Source organism: Bombina bombina, chromosome 3, assembly GCF_027579735.1.
Source record: "Bombina bombina isolate aBomBom1 chromosome 3, aBomBom1.pri, whole genome shotgun sequence".
Lineage (NCBI taxonomy): Eukaryota > Metazoa > Chordata > Amphibia > Anura > Bombinatoridae > Bombina > Bombina bombina.
The window spans coordinates 94049461-94073591 of NC_069501.1; the positions used below are offsets into that span (position 1 = coordinate 94049461).

The 24131-nt window shown below is 39.0% G+C and overlaps 1 protein-coding gene across 1 annotated transcript in view; it reads left to right on the top strand.

Annotated features, from left to right (window-relative positions):
* The window catches only part of BRWD1 (bromodomain and WD repeat domain containing 1), a gene marked incomplete in the record, with an annotated part of 1309461 nt that overhangs the window by 721645 nt on the left and 563685 nt on the right, over window positions 1-24131 (top strand). Inside the window, 1 exon segment of the mRNA XM_053705925.1 lies at window positions 23657-23779. Within this exon segment, the coding sequence (XP_053561900.1) occupies window positions 23657-23779 (123 nt within the window).

Sequence of the window (24131 nt, forward strand, 5' to 3'; positions counted from 1 at the left end):
TAAACTATCTAAAAATTAGCTAAAATGCAGGGACGTCTCCCTTAAGCGATAATAGTATTCAATAATAATAGCATTCAATGAACCTAGGAAAGAGTGGTCAAAAGTGATCAGTTCTTACGTTTTAAAAATAGTAGCAACTCCGGCTTGGCGTTACCGAATGGTGCTGAATGCGCCTTTTTGTGTGGCTCCTACGTGACCGTTATGACGTCACTAGTGATGATAGCGTACAGAGTTCTCGTAGCAACCCATATTCCTCAATGTAAAGGGAAGTCTTGGGGGATATCAAAAGATTCTTTGCGGTCACAGAAAGTGACTAATGTTTTTCCTTTATGTTTATTAATAAGGAATGAAGATCGTCAAGGCTTATTATTTGTAACTTGCAGGCTTTGCGGTCGCGATGTGGCGACTTATAACACAGAATCTAGTTTGTTTCTTTTGGTTGCTAGTAGCAACTAGAGGATCCTTGAGTTTATATGATATTTCTAACAGACCAGAGACATTGCAAGCTAACTTTGGACTGTCTTGCCCTCCAGACCTCCTTGAGTCCCTCTGTGGCTCAGTGTATGGAGGTGATTGGTCTCATGGTATACTGCATGTACATCATTCCTTTTGCCAGGTTCCGTCTCAGACCTTTACAACTGTGCATTCTGAGGCAGTGGAATGGCGATCATTCAGATCTGTCTCAACAGATTGTATTAGACAGCCGGTCGATGGTGACTATGGACGCAAGCCTATCCCACCCGATCAATATTTTGAAACTACGGGCAATCTTTAAAGCCTTGAAGGCTTGGCCACTTCTTGGTTCGTCCCAGTTTATCAGATTCCAATCGGACAATATAACCTTGGTGGCTTACATCAACCATCAAGGGGGAACGAGAAGTTCCTTGGCGATGAAGGAAGTATCTCATATTCTGGAGTGGGCGGAAGCCCACAGCTGTTCGGTGTCAGCTATCCACATTCCGGGTGTGGACAACTGGGAGGCGGATTTTCTCAGCAGGCAATTCTTCCATCAGGGGAATGGTCTCTCCATCCCGAGGTGTTTGCAGAGATATGCAGCAAGTGGGGGACGCCGGAGATAGATCTCATGGCGTCCTGTCTCAATACCAAGCTACACAGGTACGGGTCGAGGCACTAGCAGTGCCCTGGAGGTTCAAACTCATATCTTTTTCCTCCATTACCGCTTCTTCCTCGAGTGTTGGCCCGCATTAAGCAGAAGCGGGTATCAGTAATCCTAATGGCTCCATCATGGCCGCGAAGGACGTGGTTCGGATCTATTAGGGATATCCTCATCCCCTCCGTGGACGTTACCTTGTTGCAGAGACCTGCTGATACAAGGTCCATTTGTAAATCAAAATTTAGATTCTCTGAGGCTGACTGCGTGGAGATTGAACGCTTAGTCTTGGCCAAGAGAGGTTTCTCTGAGAGTGTCATTAATACTTTTATTCAAGCTTGTAAACCAGTTACTCGGCGTATCTACCACAAGGTGTGGAGGACCTACTTATTCTGGTGTGAAGAGCGTGGTTTTTCCTGGCACAGAGTTAAGGTTGCCAGGATCTTATCTTTTCTCCAGGATGGGCTGGAGAAGGGCCTTTCTGCTAGTTCCCTTAGGGGACAGATTCCAGCCCTGTCGGTTTTATTGCACAAGAGACTGGCTGAGCTTCCAGACGTGCAGTCCTTTGTTAAGGCCCTGTTTAGGATCAGACCTGTGTTTAGTTCTGGGGCTCCTCCCTTGAGCCTAAATCTTGTTCTTCGGGTTTTGCAACAGGTTTCGTTTGAGCCTCTACATTCCTTTGACATTAAATTGTTATCTTGGACGGTTCTCTTTTTATTGGCTATTGCGCGCAGAGTTTCTGGGATCTCTGTTTTGCAATGTGAGCCCCTTTATCAGATTTTTTTATGCATATAAGGCGATTTTACGTACTAAATTAGGTTTTCTTCCTAAGGTTGTGTCAGATTTCAATATCAATTAGCAGATTGTGGTTCCTTCCTTGTGTCCTAATCCTCCATCGAAGGAACGCTTACTTCTAAATTTGGATATGGTTAGCGCCTTGAAGTTCTATCTTCAGGCTACTAAGGAGTTTAGACTATCTTGCTCTTTGTTTGTTGTCTATTCGGGAAGCGTAAGGGGCAGAAGGCCACTTCAACTTCCCTATCTTTTTGGTTAAGGAATTTCATCCTCTTCGTTTACGAGACAGCGGGGCATTGTCCTCCTGAGAGGATAACTGCTCATTCCACTAGAGCAGTGGCTTCTTCTTGGGCCTTTAAGAATGAGGCCCCCTATGGATCAGATTTACAAGTTGGATGTTTTTGCTTTGGCTGAAGCAGCTTTCGGGAGAAAAGTTTTGCAGCCTGTGGTGCCCTCAGAATAGGGTCTGCCTCTTCCTGTTTGTTCCCTCCCATTTATTCATTCAGTGGCCTCTGGAGCTTGGGTATAGTTTTCCCAACAGTAAGGAATGGAGCCGTGGACTCTCCCTATCTTAGGAAGGAAAACCATAATTTATGCTTACCAGTTAAATTCCTTTCCTTCCGGATAGGGAGAGTCCACAGCCCCCGCACCGTTTTTTTTTTCTTGTCTATGGGCGGTCACCTATTTATTTTATGCTTCTGGCACCATTTATACCCTAATGTTTCTCCTACTTTTTCTTGTTCCCTCGGCAGAATGACTGGGGTAATGAGGAAGTGCGAGGGATATTTAAGCCTTTGGCTGGGGTGTCTTTGCCTCCTCCTGGTGGCCAGGTGTTGTATTTCCCAACAGTAAGGAATGAGGCCATGGACTCTCCCTATCTGGAAGGAAAGGAATTTATCTGGTAAGCATAAATTATGTTTTTATATATGTTTATACACATATTAACACATAAATATATATGTATATAAGCATATACAGATATATTTACAGTGAACACAGTCCCCATAGACCGTTATGTAAAGGCATTTCTTTCATGTAATTGGCAAGAGTCCATGAGCTAGTGACGTATGGGATATACAATCCTACCAGGAGGGGCAAAGTTTCCCAAACTTCAAAATACCTATAAATACACCCTTCACCACACCCACAATTCAGTTTTACAAACTTTGCCTCCTATGGAGGTGGTGAAGTAAGTTTGTGCTAAGATTTCTACGTTGATATGCACTTCTCAGCATTTTGTAGCCCGATTCCTCAGAGTACAGTGAATGTCTGAGGTATGTGAAGGGAGTATCACCTATTGAATGCAATGGTTTTCTTTATGGGAGATCTATTTCATAGGTTCTCTTTTATCGGACGTAGAGATTCATCGATATACTCTCATATTCCATTACCTCTACTGATAACTGTTTCAGTACTGGTTTGGCTATCTGCTATATGTGGATGGGTGTCTTTTTGGAAGTATGTTTTCATTACTTAAGACACTCTCAGCTATGGTTTGGCACTTTATGTATTTATATATATATACTGTATATATCCAGCGCTATGGAATTTGGCGGCGCTATACAAATAAATGATAATAATAATATAAAGTTCTAAATATATGTATTGTACTTATATTTGCCATGATTCAGGTTTTCAGTATATTTCCTTTTGCAGACTGTCAGTTTCATTTCTGAGAAATGCATTTTTTTTAGGAAAAATGTATTTCTTACCTGGGGTGTAGTCTTTTTTTTTTTAATTGACTGTCATTTTAAATTTGCGTAATTTTTGGCGCGAGATTTTTTGATGCAAAGTTACGTTTGATGACGCAAATTTGTCACTTCCGGCGTCTTAGTTGACGTTGAGACCTTTCACAAGGTTGCGTCTTCAATGACGCGAGTGTGTCATTTCCGGATGTTGTTAGCGACATAAAAATGTTTGTTTGTGTTGTGCGTCATACTTGGCGCCAAATATTTTCATTATTGAAAACCCCATTCCTAAATGCCTCTTGCCTTTTTTTCTCTATCAGAGGGCTATGCTGTTTGCATTTTTTTCCCGTTCCTGAACCTTCCATATATGGAAATTGATAATTTTGCTTTATATGTTGTTTTTTTCTCTTACACTTGCAAGATGTATCAATTTGATCCTGTCTCAGAAATCACTGTTGGAACCCTGCTGCCTGATTTCAGTTCTACCAAAGCTAAGTGCATTTGTTGTAAACTTGTGGAGGTTATTTCTCCAGCTGTGGTTTGTAATAGTTGTCATGATAAACTTTTACATGCAGATAATGTGTCCATCAGTAATAGTACATTGCCTCTTGCTGTTCCTTCAACATCTAATGTACAAGATATACCTGTGAATTTAATAGAATTTATTGCTGATTCTATTCAGAAGGCTTTGTCTGACATCCCGCCTTCTAATAAACGTAAAAGGTCTTTTAAAACTTCTAATGACCGACAACATACTGAATTATCCTCCTCCTGATAAGGATCTATCTTATTCAGAAGATCCTTCCTCAGATATTGACACTGACAAATCTACTTATTCATTTAAAATTGAGTATATTTGTTCTTTTTTTAAAAGAAGTGTTGATTACATTGGATATTGAGGAAACTAGTCCTCTTGATATTAAAACTAGTAAACGTTTAAATTCTGTTTATAAACCTCCTGTGGTTACTCCAGAGGTTTTTCCAGTTCCTGATGCTATTTCTGATATGATTTCAATGGAATGGAATAGGCCTGGTACTACTTTTATTCCTTCAAAGTTTAAAAAATTGTATCCTTTGCCAGCAGTTACATTGGAGTTTTTGGAAAAGATACCCAAGGTTGATGGGGCTATCTCTACTCTTGCTAAACGTACTACTATTCCTATGGAAGATAGTACTTCTTTTAAAGATCCTTTAGATAGGAAACTTGAATCTTATCTAAGGAAAGCCTATTTATATTCTGGTCATCTTCTCAGGCCTGCAATTTCTTTGTCTGATATGGCAGCTGCATCAACTTTTTGGTTGGAAAATTTAGCGCAATAAGAATTGGATTCCGATTTGTCTTGCATTGTTCGCTTACTTCAACATGCTAATCATTTTATTTGGGATGCCATTTTTTATAGCATCAAAATTGATGTTAAATCTATGTCTTTAGCTAATTTAGCTAGAAGAGCTTTGTGGCTTTAATCTTGGAATGCTGACTTGACTTCTAAGTCTAGATTGATATCGATTTCTTTCCAAGGTAATAAGTTATTTGGTTCTCAGTTGGATTTGATTATTTCAACTGTCACTGGGGGAAGGGAGTTTTTTTGCCTCAGAATAAAAGACCTAAGGGTAAATCTAAAGCTTCTAACCATTTTCGTTCCTTTCGACAAATTAAGGAACAGAAACCTAATCCTTCCCCCAAGGAATCCGTTTCCAGTTGGAAACCTTCTTCAAATTGGAATAAATCCAAGCCATTTAAGAAACCAAAGCCAGCCCCCAAGTCCGCATGAAGGTGTGGCCCTCATTCCAGCTCAGCTGGTAGGGGGCAGATTAAGATTTTTCAAGGATATTTGGACACATTCTATCCAAAATCAATGGATTCTGAATATTGTCTCTCAGGGGTACCGAATAGGATTCAGAGTAAGACCTCCGGTGAGGAGATATTTTCTCTCACGCATCCCAGCAAATCCAGTAAAGGCTCAGGCGTTCCTGAAGTGTGTTTTAGACCTGGAGTTTTCAGGGGTAATCATGCCGGTTCCGTTTCAGGAACAGGGTCTGGGGTTTTGTTCAAATCTATTCATTGTCCCAAAGAAAGAAAATTCATTCAGACCAGTTCTGGATCTGAAAATTTTGAATCGTTATGTAAGTGTACCAACTTTCAAAATGGTGGACTATAAAGACTATTCTGCCTTTTGTTCAGCACAGGCATTATATGTCCACAATAGTCTTACAGGATGCATATCTTCATATTCCGATTCATCCAGATCATTATCAGTTTATGAGATACTCTTTTCTAGACAAGCTTTACCAATTTGTCGCTTTTCCTTTTGGCCTAGCGACCGCTCCAAGAATCTTTTCAAAGGTTCTCGGTTCCCTACTCTCTGTAATCGGAGAGCGGGGTATTGCGGTGTTTCCTTATTTGGACGATATCTTGGTACTAGCTCAGTCTTTACATTCTGCAGAATCTCACGCAAATCAACTAGTGTTGTTTCTTCAAAGACATGGTTGGAGGATCAATTTACCAAAAAGTTCCTTGATTCCTCAGACAAGGGTCACCTTTTTAGGTTTCCAGATAGATTATGTGTCCATGTTTCTAACAGACAAGACACAAATGAAATTGGTTTCAGCTTGTCAAAATCTTCAGTCTCAATTATTCCCTTCAGTGGCTATGTGCATGGAAGTTTTAGGTCTCATGACTGTAGCATCGGACGCAATTCCCTTTGCTCGTTTTCATATGTGACCTCTTCAGCTTTGCATGCTGACTCTTTGGTGCAGGGTTTATACAAGGATATCACAATTAATATCCTTAAATCCCAATGTTCGACTATCTCTGACTTGGTGGTTAAATCACCATCGTATAGTTCTAGGGGCCTCTTTTGTTCGTCCAACCTGGACTGTGATCACAACAGATGCTAGTCTTTCAGTTTGAGGAGCTGTTTGGGAAACTGACAGCACAAGGAGTTTGGAAATCTCAAGAGGCGAGATTACCAATCCAATATTTTGGAACTCACACACATGTCAATCATCAGGGTGGGACTCACATATACTTGCTTGGGCAGAATCCAGCTCCTGTCTAATTTCTGCGGTTCATATCCCAGGTATAGACAATTGGGAAGCAAATTATCTCAGCCGTCAGACTTTACATCTGGGGGAGTGGTCCCTCCTTCCAGATGTGTTTTCTCAGGTTGTTCAGATGTGGGATCTTCCAGAAATAGATCTGATGGCTCATCTAAACAAGAAACTTCCCAGGTACCTGTCCAGGTCAGGGATCCTCAGGCGTAAGCAGTGGATGCGTTGACACTACCTTGGTGTTATCAACCTGCTTATATTTTCCCGCTTCTAGTTCTTCTTCCAAGAGTGATCTCCAAAATCATCATGGAGCAATCGTTTGTGTTGCTGGTGGCTCCAGCATGGCCTCACAGGTTTTGGTATGCGGATCTTGTTTGGATGTCCAGTTGCCAACCTTGGCCATTTCCATTAAGGCCGGACCTTCTGTCCCAAGGTCCATTTTTCCATCAGGATCTCAAATCATTAAATTTTGAAGGTATGGAAATTGAACGCCTAGTGCTTAGTCATAGAGGTTTCTCTGACTCAGTGATTAATACTATGTTACAGGCTCGTAAATCTGTTTATAGAAAGATTTATTATGGAGTTTGGAAGACTTTATATTTCATGGTGTTCTCATAAATTCTCTTGGTATTCTTTCAGAATTCTTAGAATTTTACAGTTTCTAAAGGATGGTTTGGATAAGGGTTTGTCTGCAAGTTCCTTGAAGGGACAGATCTCTGCTCTTTCTTTTTTATTTCACAGAAAGATTGCTAAGCATCCTGATATTCACTGTTTTGTACAGTCTTTGCTTCATATCAAGCCTGTTATTAAATCAATCTCTCCTCCTTGGAGTCTTAATTTGGTTTTGAAGTCTTTACAGGCTCCTCCATTTGAGCCTATGCATTCTTTGGACATTAAACTACTTTCTTGGAAAGTGTTGTTCATTTTGGCCATCTCTTCTGCTAGAAGAGTTTCTGAATTATCTGCTCTTTCTTGCAAATCTCCTTTTCTGATTTTTCATCTGGATAAGGCGGTTTTGCAGACTTTATTTAAATTCTTACCTAAGGTTGTGAATTCTATCAACATTGTCCCTTCCTTGTGTCCTAATCCTAAGAATTCTTTGGAGAGATCCTTACATTCTTTGGATGTGGTAAGAACTTTGAAATATTATGTTGAAGCTACTAAAGATTTCGGGAACACTTCTAGTCTATTTGTTATCTTTTCTGGTTCTGTGAAAGGTCAGAAGGCTTCTGCTGTTTCCTTGGCATTGTGGTTAAAGCTTTTGATTCATTAAGCTTATTTGGAGTCGGGTCAAGCCCCGCATCAGAGAATTACAGCTCATTCTACTAGATCAGTTTCCACTTTGTGGGCTTTTACGAATGAAGCTTCAGTTTATCAGATTTGCAAAGCAGCAACTTGGTCTTCTTTGAGTACATTTACTAAATTCTACCGTTTTTATGTATTTGCTTCTTCGGAAGCAGTTTTTGGTAGAAAAGTTCTTCAGGCAGCTGTTTCATTTTGATTCTTCTGCTTATGTTTTAAGTTTTTCTTTTCATTTATGAGAATAAACTTATATTTTGGGTTGTGGATTCATTTTTTTAAGCAAAAAAAAAAAAGGCTTTTTTTATTTTATCCCTCCCTCTCTATTGACTCTTGCGTGGAGTTCCACATCTTGGGTATTGCTATCCCATACGTCACTAGCTCATGGACTCTTGCCAATTACATGAAAGAAAACATAATTTATGTAAGAACTTACCTGATAAATTCATTTCTTTCATATTGGCAAGAATCCATGAGGCCCACCCTTTTTTATGGTGATAATTTTTTTTGAATAAAGCACAATTATTTCCGAATTCCTTTGTTGATGCTTTTTACTCCTTTCTTTATCACCCCACTACTTGGCTATTCGTTAAACTGAATTGTGGGTGTAGTGAGGGGTGCATTTATAGGCATTTTGAGGTTTGGCAAACTTTTCCCCTCCTGGTAGGATTGTATATCCCATACGTCACTAGCTCATGGACTCTTGCTAATATGAAAGAAATGAATTTATCAGGCAAGTTCTTACATAATTTATGTTTTTTCAGTGCCCACATCTGCACACTTTATCCCCTTTAAACTGCTTTGTGTTTAAAGATGCTACAATTTTTTTTGTACAAAAGGAATCTCACTTTATTTTGGGGGCAATTGGGGGACTTTTTCAAAATGTAACCAATTTTCGAAGCTCTTATTGCTACTACAAGCTTGTAGTAGCATTAACCAGCCACTTTTAATGGCTGGTTATTTATTGTGTGCCTATAAAACAGGCATATTTGCCCAATAAATTTGCGCTCCACTTGTAATCTAGCCCTAAATGTGATAACAAAAGTAAATTTAAAATGGTCCTAAAATGACATGATATATCTCAATCGTGTCATTTTGACTTTCCTGTACTTTTAATCAGTGTCTGAGCTGGTGTTTATGAAGTAGATCAAACCAAATGTACCCTTTGTTTCTTCCACATGTTAGACTAGGTTTCCTTTGCCAGCCTTATCTGAAGGTCTGGCAAACAATGCATAAGGTGAATGGAATGCATTTTTTGCCAGGTGGAGTATTATCTCCTTGGAATATAGCATCTCCTTTAATGACCCAATGGACCTAATCTGAATGTGGGGCAAACAGTGAATACGGTGGATGGAGTGTTTTTTTGCCAGGGTATCACCTCCTTCAAAGACCCAATGGACCGGTAACTTTAAGGCTTCCATAGTTGCTCCTTTCATCTATAGGCTATTTATTTTGCTTTGCTGTCAGGTTGACTTGAGTGGCAGCAGCCATTTCTATTTGGTGTGATAACCTTGAATCTGCAGATTGATCCTTAGAAGAAATCGGTTAATTTTAAACTGATTAAGGTTGCCAACACCTTGGTTACACAGCAGTGATAAGGGTACTACTATGGCTACTGGTCTACAGACAGTTTCTAAAAGCAGACTTTTATCGCTGCCCTTTCAAGGTATCAAAGTAAACTTTTTTGGGAGTGGCTTAGATACTAACATATGCTCGTTTCCTGGGGGTAAGTGAAATTTTTTTGCAGCCGGATAAGATATCCCACAGCAAGGGCCAAACATCAGGACATTTTTGTTCTTTTCAGCAGTTCAAATCTGAAAAATGTCTTTCTCCTCTTGAACTGCATGGGCCTTTAATTAGGCTTCTGTTGATCAAATTTGCAAGGCAGCTACTTAGTCTTCCCTACATACCTTTTTACTAAATTCTAGCCTTTCTTTCTAATGGCAGTGAGAGTCCCCAAAATTATTCATAACCTATGGGAAATACTTCATCTTGCCAGCAGGTGGAGACAGACACCCAAAACAATGCATTAAATATCCCTCCCTCTTCCCCTACAAAGATTCTGAATTTGTCCTCAAATGGATTTCTTCCCGCAAGAGGACAGGGGAAAATTCTCTTAGTAGAGTCTTGGTGTATTATAGCAGCTGTATGTCGCTGGGAAGTTTGCATGCCTCATTCAAGTGCTGTACACCCTATATGGGCAAACCGTGTTAGTTACACTGATTTTCCATTCTATTTTAGGATCTAGTCTGAATGTGGAATCTGCTGTTGCTGGGTAAGTCCTGTATCTCAGTTCTCCCCCTCTCATGACTTGTTGTCTATATGTTGGGGGTTGAGGACATCTCACTTATGGCTCTAATGCTTATTTCTGTCCCTGTCAGACATGTTTAAGGAGTAACTTTATTTCATAACCAGTTCCTACTAGAAAGTCAGTGGGTAAGGAGTTATGACTGTTTGGCTAGATACTTCCAGTGGAGATTGCCCTTGAAGCATATGGTGTGTAGGAAGTGGCACTGGGTCCTCTGACTGGCCATCCAGACCCGGTGCACACTTTCTAAGCTGTGTTGGTAACCTCAGTAGGGTTTGCACATAGTGAGTGCAGTGAACGCGCTTACAGGAGAGCAAGCGGTTTCACTCAAATCCCTCTGATGTCCTCTGTGTGCTAAGTTTAGGCGCCATTTGTGTAGACGCTCAACAATAGAGGGCGTGTCAAATGTGAGGAGAAGGCGCTCACGGCTCGGTTCGTTCATGCTTTTTCGCCTCTGCCTACTTTTTCGCTCTGAGTACGCCACAATTTCAGTCTGAAGTGGCAGCGAGGAGAACATTGTGTATCTAGGAGGTGGTAAGACATCTCAAACAACCATTATTATAGGTTAGTTTGAGATAAAGCTTTCTTTCATGTAATTGGCAAGAGTCCATGAGCTAGTGACATATGGGATATACAATCCTACCAGGCGGGGCAAAGATTCCCAAACCTCAAAATGCCTATAAATACACCCCTCACCACACCCACAATTCAATTTTACAAACGTTGCCTCCCTATGGAGGTGGTGAAGTAAGTTTTTGCTTGATTTTCTTCTGTGATATGCGCTTCTCAGCATTTTGAAGCCTGATTCATCTCAGAGTACAGTGTTTGTCAGAGGGATGTGAAGGGAGTATCACCTATTTATTCTATGGTTTTCCTCTCTGTTATCGGTCGTAGAGGTTCATCTCCTTCCTCCTTTTTCAGATTGACGATATACTCTCATATTCCATTACCTCTACTGATAACTGTTTCAGTACTGGTATGGCTATCTGCTATATGTGGATGGGTGTCTTTGTAAGAATGTTTTCATTACTTAAGACACTCTCAGCTATGGTTTGGCATTTTATGTATTAATGTAAAGTTCTAAATATATGTATTGTACTTATATTTGCCATAAGTCAGGTTTATGTATATTTCCTTTAGCATACTAGCAGTTTCAAAATTGGGAAACATATTTAGGAAGTTCTTACCTGGGGTATAGTCTTTTCTTCAAATTGACTGTTTTTTTTTTTTCATTAAATTTCGCAGGCAAAATTAGGCTTGCGAGGTTGCAAAATGCTAATATTTATTGCGTCAATTTTGGCGCGAAGGTACATTCGGTGACGCAAATTCGTCATTTCCAGCGTCTTACTTGATGCCAGGTTTCCTTGCACAAGGTTGCCAAAAAAAATATTTTACCTTGTGCGTCATACTTGCCGTCAAATAATTTAATTATTTAATCCCCACTTCCTATATGCCTCTTGCCTTTTTTATGCTCAGAGGGCTATGCTGTTTGCATTTTTCTTCCTTTCCTGAAACTGCCATGTAAGGAAATTGACAATTCTGCTTTATATGTTGTTTTTTTCTCTTACATTTGCAAGATGTCTCAATCTGATTCTGTCTCAGAAACCCCTGTTGGAACCCTGCTGTCTGGTAACAGTTCTACCAAAGCTAAGTGTATATGTTGTAAATTAGCAGAGATTATTTCTCCAGCTGTAGTATGTATCATTTGTCATGATAAGCTTTTACATGCCGGTAATGTATCCATCAGTACTAGTACAATGCCTGTTGTTCCTTCAACATCTAATGTACATGATATCCCTGTGAATATAAAAGATTTTATTGCTGATGCGATTCAGAAGGCTTTGTCTGCTATTCCGACTTCTAATATATGTAAAAGGTTTTTTAAAACTTCTCATAAAGTTGATGAATTTTCAAATGATTGACAACATACTGAATTATCCTCCTATGATGAGGATATATCTGATTCAGAAGATCCTACCTAAGATATTGACAGTGACAAATCTACTTATCTCCTTAAGTTGGAGTATATACGTTCTTTGTTAAGAGGTGTTGATTACTTTGGATATTGAGGAATCTAGTCCTCTTGATACTAAAACTAGTAAACATTTAAATTCTGTTTATAAACCTCCTGTGGTTACTCCAGAGGTTTTTCCAGTTCCTGGTGCTATTTCTGATATGATTTCAAAGGAATGGAATAGGCTTGGTGGTACTTTTATTCCTTCGTCTAGGTTTAAAAAGTTGTATCTTTTGCCAGCAACTAGATTGGGGATTTCTTTCATATAATTAGCAAGAGTCCATGAGCTAGTGACGTATGGGATATACATTCCTACCAGGAGGGGCAAAGTTTCCCAAACCTCAAAATGCCTATAAATACACCCCTCACCACACCCACAATTCAGTTTTTACAAACTTTGCCTCCCGTGGAGGTGGTGAAGTAAGTTTGTGCTTAGATTCTACGTTGATATGTGCTTCGCAACAGGTTGAAGCCCGGTTTTCCTCTCAGAGTGCAGCGAATGTCAGAGGGATGTGAAGAGAGTATTGCCTATTCGAGAACAATGGTCTACCTCTATGGGATCTTTTTCATAGGCTCTCTGTTATCGGTCGTAGAGATTTCTTCTCCTACCTCCCTTTTCAGATCGACGATATACTCTTATATACCATTACCTCTACTGATTCTCGTTTCAGTACTGGTTTGGCTATCTGCTTTATGTAGAGAAGTGTCCTGGGGTAAGTATGTCTTATTTTTTAAGACATACTTACCCCAAAATATATATATGTCTATAAACTTATATTTGCCTTGATTCAGGATAAACGGTATTCCTTATTTTCAGACTGTCAGTTTCATTATTGGGATAATGCATTTAATTATTTTTTTCTTACCTTGAAATTTTTTTTTTTCATTTTGCCTTTTTTTCCTGCGTGCTGTTAAGCTTGCGGGGGCGGGAAATGTTTATTTTTATTTTGTTATTTTTTGGCGCTAAAAAATTTCGTCACTTCCGGCGCGGTAATTTTTCACCGGAAGTTGTATTCTATTACGCATGCGTATTCAGACATTTTTTTGCGCCAAAAAAATGGGGTGTCTTTTACTCACATTATTTAAACATTTCTCTTCATTGCTTCTGGTTGCAAGAAGCTTTTTTTTTTTTTTTTTGCATTCTTTCCCATTCCTGGAACTGTCATTTAAGGAATTTGATAATTTTGCTTTATATGTTGTTTTTTCTAATACATATTGCAAGATGTCTCATCCCGACCCTGGATCAAAATCTACTAATGAACAGACGCTGCCTGATGCTGGTTCTACCAAAGTTAAGTGCATATGTTGTAAACTTGTAACTGTTCCTCCAGCTGTAGTTTGTGAAAGCTGCCATGATAAACTTTCCAATGCTGATTGTGTCTCCATTAGTAATAATCCTTTACCTGTTGTTGTTCCTTCAACATCTAACGTTCAGGATGTTCCTGTTAATGTAAAAGAATTTGTTTCTAATTCTATTAGGAAGGCTCTGTCTGTTATTCCTCCTTCCAGTAAACGTAATAGGTCTTTCAAAGCTTCTCACATTTCAGATGAATTTGTAGGTGACCGTCATCATTCTGACTTATCTGATTCTGATGAGGTTTTTTCTGGTTCAGAAGATTCTACTACAGATATTGATTCTGATAAATCCTCATATTTATTTAAAATAGAGTTTATTCGTTCATTACTAAAAGAAGTTTTGATTGCATTAGATATGGAGGAATGCAGTCCTCCTGATACTAAAACTGCTAAACGTTTAAATTCGGTTTATAAACCTCATGTATTAATCCCGGAAGTTTTTCCAGTTCCTGATGCTATCTCAGATGTGATTGCTAGGGAATGGGATAGTTTGGGTACTTCATTTACTCCTTCTCCAAGGTTTAAGAAATTGTACCCTGTGCCATCTGATAGATTGGAGTTTTGGGATAAAATCCCTATGGTCGATGGAGCTATCTCTACCCTTGCTAAACGTACTGCTATTCCTACGGCAGATAGCACTTCGTTTAAAGATCCTTTAGATAGGAAGATTGAATCTTTTTTAAGAAAAGCTTATTTATGTTCAGGTAATTTACTTAGACCTGCTATATCTTTGGCTGATGTTGCTGCAGCTTCAACTTTTTGGTTGGAGGCTTTAGCGCAACAAGTGACAGATCATAATGCATATAGCATTGTTAAACTTCTTCAACATGCTAATAACTTTGTCTGTGATGCCATTTTTTATATCATTAGAGTTGATGTCAGGTATATGTCTTTAGCTATTTTAGCCAGAAGAGCTTTGTGGCTTAAATCTTGGAATGTAGATATGACTTCTAAGTCAACTTTGCTTTCTCTCTCTTTCCAAGGTAATAAGTTGTTTGGTTCTCAGTTGGATTCTATAATTTCAACTGTTACTGGAGGGAAGGGAGCTTTTTTGCCCCAGGGCAAAAAATCTAATGCTAATTTTAGGGATGCTAATCGTTTTCGTTCCTTTCGTCAAAATAGAGAGCAGAAGCCCGACCCTTCTCCTAAAGGAACGGTTTCCGGTTGGAAACCTAATCCAGTCTGGAATAAATCCAAGCCTTCCAGAAAGTCAAAACCAGCTCCTAAATTCGCAAGAAGGTGCGGCCCTCATTCCAGCGCAGCTGGTAGGGAGCAGGTTACGATTTTTCAAAGATGTTTGGATCAATTCGATTCACAATCTTTGGATTCAGAACATTGTTTCACTAGGGTACCGAATAGGTTTCAAGGTAAGGCCACCTGTGAGAAGATTTTTTCTCTCACGCATCCCAGTAAATCCAGTGAAGGCTCAGGCGTTTCTGAAATGTGTTTCAGACCTAGAGTTAGCTGGGGTAATTATGCCAGTTCCAGTTCTGGAACGGGGTCTGGGGTTTTATTCAAATCTATTCATTGTGCCAAAGAAAGAGAATTCTTTCAGACCAGTTCTGGATCTAAAAATTTTGAATCAATATGTAAGGATACCAACATTCAAAATGGTGACTATAAGAACTATTCTGCCTTTTGTTCAGCAAGGGCATTATATGTCTACAATAGACTTACAGGATGTATACCTGCATATTCCTATTCACTCAGATCACTACCAGTTTCTAAGATTCTCTTTTCTAGACAAGCATTATCAGTTTATTGCCCTTCCATTCGGTCTAGCAACTGCGCCAAGGATCTTTTCGAAGGTTCTAGGTGCCCTTCTCTCTGTAATCAGAGAACAGGGTATTGCGGTATTTCCTTATTTGGACGATATCTTGGTACTTGCTCAGTCTTTACATTCTGCAGAATCTCACATGAATTAACTTGTGTTGTTTCTTCAAAGACATGGTTGGAGGATCAATTTACCAAAAAGTTCTTTGATTCCTCAGACAAGAGTAACCTTTTTAGGTTTCCAAATAGATTGTGTCCATGACTTTCTCTCTGACAGAAAAGAGACGTCTGAAATTGGTTTCAGCCTGTCGAAACCTTCAGTCTCAATTGTTCCCTTCGGTAGCATTATGCATGGAGATTTTAGGTCTCATGACTGCTGCTTCGGACGCGATCCCTTTTGCTCGTTTTCACACGAGACCACTTCAGCTTTGTATGCTGAAGCAGTGGTGCAGGGATTATACAAGGATATCACAAATAATATCCTTAAATCCCAATGTTCGATCATCTCTAACTTGGTGGATGGATCACCATCGTTTAATTCAAGGGGCCTCTTTTGTTCGTCCAACCTGGACTGTGATCTCAAAAGACGCGAGTCTTTCAGGTTGGGGAGCTGTATGGGGATCTCTGACGGCGCAGGGGGTTTGGGAATCTCAGGAGGCGAGATTACCAATCAACATTTTGGAACTCCGTGCGATTTTCAGAGCTCTTCAGTTCTGGCCTCTTCTAAAGAGAGAATCGTTTATTTGTTTTCAAACAGACAATGTCACGACCGTGGCATATGTCAATCATCAAGGTGGGACTCACAGTCCTCAAGCTATGAAAGAAGTATCTCGAATACTTGTATGGGTGGAATCCAGCTCCTGTCTAATTTCTGCGGTTCACATCCCAGGTATAGACAATTGGGAAGCGGATTATCTCAGTCGCCAGACGTTACATCCGGGCGAATGGTCTCTTCATCCAGAGGTTTTTCTACAGATTGTGCAAATCTGGGGTCTTCCAGAAATAGATCTGATGGCCTCTCATCTGAACAAGAAACTTCCCAGGTATCTATCCAGATCGCGGGATCCTCAGGCGGAAGCAGTGGATGCGTTGTCAATTCCTTGGAATTTTTCATCAGGATAAGGCGGTGTTGTGGACTTCATTTCAATTTTTGTCTAAGGTTGTGAATTCTAACAACATTAGTAGAGAAATTGTTGTCTCTTCATTATGTCCTAATCCTAAGAATTCTAAGGAAAGGTCGTTACATTCTTTGGATGTAGTTAGAGCTTTAAAATATTATGTTGAAGCTACTAAAGATTTTAGAAAGACTTCTAGTCTATTTGTTATCTTTTCTGGTTCCAGGAAAGGTCAGAAGGCTTCTGCCATTTCTTTGGCGTCTTGGTTAAAGTCTTTGATTCATCATGCTTATGTGGAGTCGGGTAAGTCCCCGCCTCAAAGAATAACGGCTCATTCTACTAGGTCAGTCTCTACTTCCTGGGCTTTTAGGAATGAAGCTTCTGTTGATCAGATTTGCAAAGCAGCAACTTGGTGGTCTTTGCATACTTTTACTAAATTCTACCATTTTGATGTGTTTTCTTCTTCTGAAGCAGTTTTTGGTAGAAAAGTACTTCAGGCAGCTTTCTCTGTTTGATTCATCTGCTTATAATTTCAGTTTTTTTCATTATAAGATTAAAACTTTTGATTTGGGTTGTGGATTATTTTTTTCAGCGGAATTGGCTGTCTTTATTTTTATCCCTCCCTCTCTAGTGACTCTTGCGTGGAAGTTCCACATCTTGGGTATCTGCTATCCCATACGTCACTAGCTCATGGACTCTTGCTAATTACATGAAAGAAAACATAATTTATGTAAGAACTTACCTGATAAATTCCTTTCTTTCATATTAGCAAGAGTCCATGAGACCCACCTTTTTTTGTGGTGGTTATTATTTTTGTATAAAGCACAATTATTCCAATTCCTTATTTTTTTTATGCTTTCGCACCTTTTTCACCCCACGTCTTGGCTATTCGTTAAACTGAATTGTGGGTGTGGAAGATAGTATTTCTTTTAAGGATCCTTTAGATAGGAAACTTGAATCTTATCTAAGGAAAGCTTTTATTTTCTGGCCATATTCTTAGGCCTGCTATATCTATGGCTGATATTGCAGCTGCATCAACTTTTTGGTTGGAAAGATTAGCGCAACAGGAAACAGATCCTGATTTATCTAGCATTGTTCGCTTGCTTCAACATGCTAATCATGTTATCTGTGATGCTATTTTTGATATCATCAAAATTGATGTTAAATATATGTATTTAGCTATTTTAGCTAGAAGAGCTTCATGGCTCAAATATTGGAATGCTGACATGGTATCTAAGTCTAGATTACTATCTCTTTCTTTCCAAGGTAACAATTTATTTGGTTGTCAGGTGGATTCAATTATTTCAACTGTCACTGGGGAAGGGAGTTTTTTTGCCTCAGGATAAAAGTTCTAAGGGTTAATCTAAAGCTTCTAATTGTTTTCGTTCTTTTTGACAGAATAAGGAATGGAAAGCCAATCCTTCCCCCAAAGAATCTGGTTGCAATTGGAAACCTTCTTCAAGTTGGAATAAATCCAAGCCTGATATCTTGGTACTAGCTCAGTCTTTACATTCTGCCGAATCTCACACAAGTCAACTAGTGTTGTTTCTTCAAAGACATGGTTGGAGGATCAATTTACCAAAAAGTTCCTTGATTCCTCAGACAAGGGTCACCTTTTTAGGTTTCCAGATAGATTCTGTGTCCATGTTTCTAACAGACAAGACACAAATGAAATTGGTTTCAGCTTGTCAAAACCTTCAGTCTCAATTATTCCCTTCAGTGGCTATGTGCATGGAAGTTTTAGGTCTCATGACTGTAGCATCGGACGCAATTCCCTTTGCTCGTTTTCATATGTGACCTCTTCAGCTTTGCATGCTGAATCTTTGGTGCAGGGATTATACAAGGATATCACAATTAATATCCTTAAATCCCAATGTTCAACTTTCTCTGACTTGGTGGTTAGATCACCATCGTATAGTTCAAGGGGCCTCTTTTGTTCGTTCAATCTGGACTGTGATCACAACAGATGCAAGTCTTTCAGGTTGGGGAGCTGTCTGGGGATCTCTGACAGCACAAGGGGTTTGGAAATCTCAAGAGGCAAGGTTACCAATCAATATTTTAGAACTCCGTGCTATTTCCAGGGCTTTTCAGGTTTTGCCTCTTTTAAAGAGAAAACCATTCATGTGTTTTGAGACTGACAATATCACAACTGTGGCATATGCCAATTATCAGGGTGGGGCTCACAGTCCTCTAGCTATGAAAGAAGTATCTCGGATACTTTCTTGGGTGGAATCCAGCTCTTGTCTAATTTCTGTGGTACATATCCCAGGTGTAGACAATTGGGAAGCGGATTATCTCAGCCGTCAGACTTTACATCCGGGGGAGTGGTCTCTCCATCCAGATGTGTTTTTTCAGATTGTTCAGATGTGGCGTTTTCCAGAAATAGATCTGATGGCTTCTCATCTAAACAAGGAACTTTCCAGGTACTTGTCCAGGCCCAGGGATCCTCGGGCGGAGTCGGTTAGTAGTTCCTTGGTTTTACCAGCCTGCTTATATCTTCCCGCCTCTAGTTCTCCTTCCAAGAGTGATCTCCAAGATCATCATGGAACAATTATTTTTGTTTCTGGTAGCACCAGCATGGCCTCACAGGTTCTGGTATGCGGATCTTGTCCAGTTGCCAACCTTGGCCACTTTCTTTAAGATCAGACCTTCTGTCTCAAGGACCGTTTTTCCATCAGGATCTCAAATCGTTAAATATGAAGGTATGGAAATTGAACGCTTAGTGCTTAGTCATAGAGGTTTCTCTGACTAATACTATGTTACAGGCTCGTAAATCTTTCTAGGAAGATTTATTATCATATTTGGAAAACTTATATTTCATTGTGTTCTTCTCATAAATTCTCTTGGCATTCTTTTAGAATTCCTAGAATTTTACAGTTTCTTCAGGATGGTTTGGATAAAGGTTTGTCTGGAAGTTCCTTGAAAGTACAAATCTCTGCTCTTTCTTTTTTATTCCACAGAAAAGATTGCTAAGCTTCCTGATATTCCTTGTTTTGTACAGGCTTTGGTCCGTATCAAGCCTGTCATTAAACCAATCTCTCTTCCTTGGAGTCTTAATTTGGTTTTGAAGGCTTTGCAGGCTACTCCTTTTGAGCCTATGCATTCTTTGGATATTAAACTACTTTCTTGGAAAATGTTGTTCCTTTTGGCTATCTCTTCTGCTAGAAGAGTTTCCGAATTATCTGCTCTTTCTTGTGAATCTCCTTTTCTGATTTTCCATCAGGACAAAGCAATTTTGCTGACTTCATTTAAATGTTTACCTAAAGTTGTTAATTCTAACAAAGTTAATAGGGAAATAGTTGTTCCCTCTTTGTGTCTTAATCCTAAGAATTCTTTTGAGAGATCCTTACATTCTCTGGATGTTGTAAGAGCTTTGAAATATTATGTTGAAGCTGTTTTGTTTCTAGGAAAGGTCAGAAAGCTTCTGCCATTTCCTTGGCATCTTGGTTAAAGCTTTTGATTCATCAGGCTTATTTGGAGTCTGGTCAGACTCCGCCTTAGAGAATCACAGCTCATTCTACTAGATCAGTCTCCACTTTGTGGGCTTTTAAGAATGAAGCGTCAGTTGATCAGATTTGCAAAGCAGCAACTTGGTCTTCTTTGCATACATTGACTAAATTCTACCGTTTTGATATATTTGCCTCTTAGGAAGCAGTTTTTGGTAGAAAAGTTCTTCAGGCAGCTGTTTCAGTTTGATTCCTCTGATTATATTTTTAAGTTTTTTTTCTTTTTAATTATGAGAAAAAAAAATATTTTTTTGGATGTGGATTTAATTTTTTCAGCGGAAAATGGCTGTTTTTTCCCTCTTTCTCTCTAGTGACTCTTCTGTGGAGTACCACATCTTGGGTATTACTATCCCATACGTCACTAGCTCATGGACTCTTGCCAATTATATGGAAAAAAACATAATTTATGTAAGAACTGACCTGATAAATTAATTTCTTTAATTCTAGCAAGAGTCCATGTGACCCACCCTTTTAGGGTTGTTTTTTTTTTTTTATATATAAAACACAATTATATTTCCAGTTCCTTTTTTGATGCTTTTTACTCCTTTTTCTATCACCCACTACTTGGCTATTCGTTAAACTGAATTGTGGGTGTGGTGAGGGGTGTATTTATAGGCATTTTGAGGTTTGGGAAACTTTGTTACGCTATTATCCAAATTATTCGGCTCAATGCTAAGACTTCTGGTTTTGCTGTGCTCGCTGGAAGGACCCTCTGTTTTAAAATCCTGGTCAGCAGACATGGTTTCCAAGTTGAGGATCCTATCTCTTGCCATTAAAGTTAAATCCTTATTTGAAGCTGCCCTGAATAAGAAAACTGAATCTAAAGGAAATCCTATGGGGCATTTAGCCACCAATAAGCAAGCATTACCAAGGATCTGAACCAAAAATAGGCCAGCTCCTAAGCATTCATTCCTGCTTTTTCAAATAGTTTCCAAGAGAACGAAGTAAATTGATAATAGGAGGAAATTAGAAAGTTGCTTAAAATTGTATGCTCTATCTGAATCTTTTAAATTAAAAAAAAAATTGGGTTTAGTATACCTTTAAGGCTCAATTTTTTTTTGTTTTTTCAGTCTTCTTCAGATCTGGAAACTATGGTAGTGATTGTACCATTCCTTCACAGGAACAGGGGATGGGATTTTTTTTTAATCTCTTCATTGTTCTAGTCCTGGATCTGAAAGCTCTGAACAAGTTTGTAAGAGTTCCCTCATTCAAAATTGTAACTATTCAGGCTATTCCGTCTTTTGTTCAGCAATGTCAGTTTATGTCCACAATAGATTTAAAGAATGCTTATATTAATGTTCCATTTCACAGGGAATATTACCAGTTTCTGAGGTTTGCTTTTCTAGACAAGCATTTTCAGTTTGTGAAAATTCATGGAGCTATAGCCAGACCACAAGTTTAAGCAACAAATCTTCATGGTCCTTTGTTTGTGTGCTCCGTCTTTGATTCCTCAAACAAATATAACTTTTTGGGGATTTCAAATAGATTCAGTCTTCATGAGTCTTCCTCTAACAGAGCAGAGAAAGTTAAAATTGCTATCAGTTTGTCTTTCAGGTTGGGGAGTTGTTTGGGGGTTTCTGAGAGCACAGGGAGTTTGGGATCCTCGGGAGGCGAGGTCATGAGAATGTGTTCAATTAGATTGTGGGCCTTTGGGGTCTCCCAGAGATTGATCTAATGGCTTCTTGTTTGAATAACAAAGTTCACAGGAATTTTGCAGGGTCCAGGGACCCTCAAGCAGAGTTTTTGGATTCGCTAGTAGCTCCCGGGTCATTTCAGCTTGCTTATCTTTTTCCTCATCTGGTACTTCTTCCCAGAGTGATCTCCAAAATAAGCCTGGAGAAATCAGTAATCCTGATTGCCCAGCTTGACAATGCAGAATTTGGTATGCAGATCTGGTTGAGATGTTCAGTTGCCCTCCTTAGCCTCTTTCTCTGCGTCCAGAACTTCTGCGTCCAGAACTTCAGAGGTTTCTCTGATTCTGTAATTGAAATCTTGATTCAGGCTTGTGAGCCTGTAACTAGGAAGTTATCATAATGGCTGGAATGCCTTTATTTCATAGTTTATATAAATCATGGGTTATTCCTGGCATTCTTTCAGGATTCCTAGGACTTTGCAGTTCTTTCAGGATGTTCTGGATAAGGGCTGCTCTGCCAGTTCTCTAAAGGGGCAGATTTCTGCTCTTTCAGTCTTGTTTTAATAGGAAGATTGCTAATCTTCCTGGTATTCATAGTTTTGTTCAGGCCTTGGTTAGCATTAAGCCTTTAATCAAGCCAATTTATCCTCCATGGAATCTTAACTTGTTAAGGGTTTTGCAGGCTCCCCCTTTTTGAACCTATGCATAAGTTGGATATTAAACTACTTTCTTGGTAGGTTTTATTCCTTTTGGCTATTCGTTTTGCTAGAAGAGTTTGAGTTATCTGCTCTTTCTTGTGATCCTCATCTTATTTTTCATCAGGATAAGGCAGTTTTACAGCATATTTTTATTTTTGCCTAAAAGTTGTTTCTTTAGACATTAGTAGATAAATGGTTAACCCTTCTTTGTGTCCTAATCCAAAGAATGCTTCAGAGAGATCTTTTTATAATTGCGATTTTGTTAGAGTATTGAAATATTAATGCTACTAATGACATTAGACAGACTTCTAGGTTCTTTCACTTTTCTGGTGCTAGAAAAGGACAAAGTTTGTGCTTTTTCTTTCGCTTCTTGGTTGAAACTCTTGATTCACAAGACTTACTTGGAGACAGGTTAGCCTCCACCGCAACAGATTACTGTTCATTCTACTAGGTCAGTCGCCACTTCTTGGGCTTTCAAGAAAGAGGCTTCAATTGAGTAAATCCAATGCAGCTACTTGGTCTTCTTTGCTTACTTTTACAGAAGTCTACCATTTTGTTCTTTTGCTTCTTCTGATAGTTTAAGTAGAAAGGTCCTTTAGGCAGTTCTTTCAGCTTTATTAGATTTTGCTTGATTAATTTTTATTTTGGTCATGGATATAATTTCTAAGTGATTAAATAGGTTTTTAAATCCCTCTTTATTACTCGTGTACTCCACGGCTTGGGTATTAGTTCCCAGGAGTAATGGATCGTGGCCTCTCACCACATGTATGAAAGAGAACATAATTTATGCTTACCTGATGATAAATTAATTTATTTCATGATGGTGAGAGTCCATAATACCCCATCCTATGTTTTTTATGGTTAGTTACTTTTTTTTCTGTGCTTCTTTTTTATTGCTCTTAACCTCACTTTGCTTGACTATGCATTGCACTAAGGTAGGTGGGAGGGGTTTCATTGAGCTTTTAGGTTTTGGGAATATTTGGCGCCTCCTAGTGGTAAGGAAGAGTAATTCTCATGAGTAATGAATCGTGGAGTGTCATCACCATGAAATTAATCAATTAAGCATAAATTATGGATCTTTTTTTTTTTTTTTGCTCTCTTACTGTGCTTTATACATGTATGAGAGATATTGTCATGGGTTGCATGGAGATGAGGTAGAGCAAAGGATTGCATTGCTACAATGGTTTTCTTCCTGGAGTACAGGACATCTATCCCACATGATGATTCATGGACTCATTTATGATGTAAGCATAAATTATGTTTTTTTTTTTGTTTTTTAATGTTTTCAAAGTTGTCCTTTAAATTATAGGTGGTGAGAAGTCCACAAAGGCCTCCCTTAGACAGAGATACGTCTAATGAATGCCGTCCACCAGTATGGATAACAGATACAGCACCTCACAGGTCTCCTTTTGTACCTCAAATGGGAGATGAGGTAAAGTATATTCATTTTTATTTCATTATTGTATTTTTAAAGACAACAAACTTATACTTTGCTGGACAGTAATGAGTTAAAGGAATGGTAAACCCCAAAATGTTCTTTTTAGGATTCAGATAGAACATACAATTTTAAACAACTTTCCAATTTAATTCTATTATCAAATTTTCTTCATTCTCTTGTTGTTCATTGCTGAAGGTACAGCATTGCACTACTGACAGGAAGCTGAAAATATCTATTTAGCCAATTAGAAGAGACAAATGTGTGCAGGCACCAATTAGCAGCAGCTCCAAGTAGTGTATGATATGTGTGCATTCATTTTTTAACAAGGGATATTAAGAAAACGAAG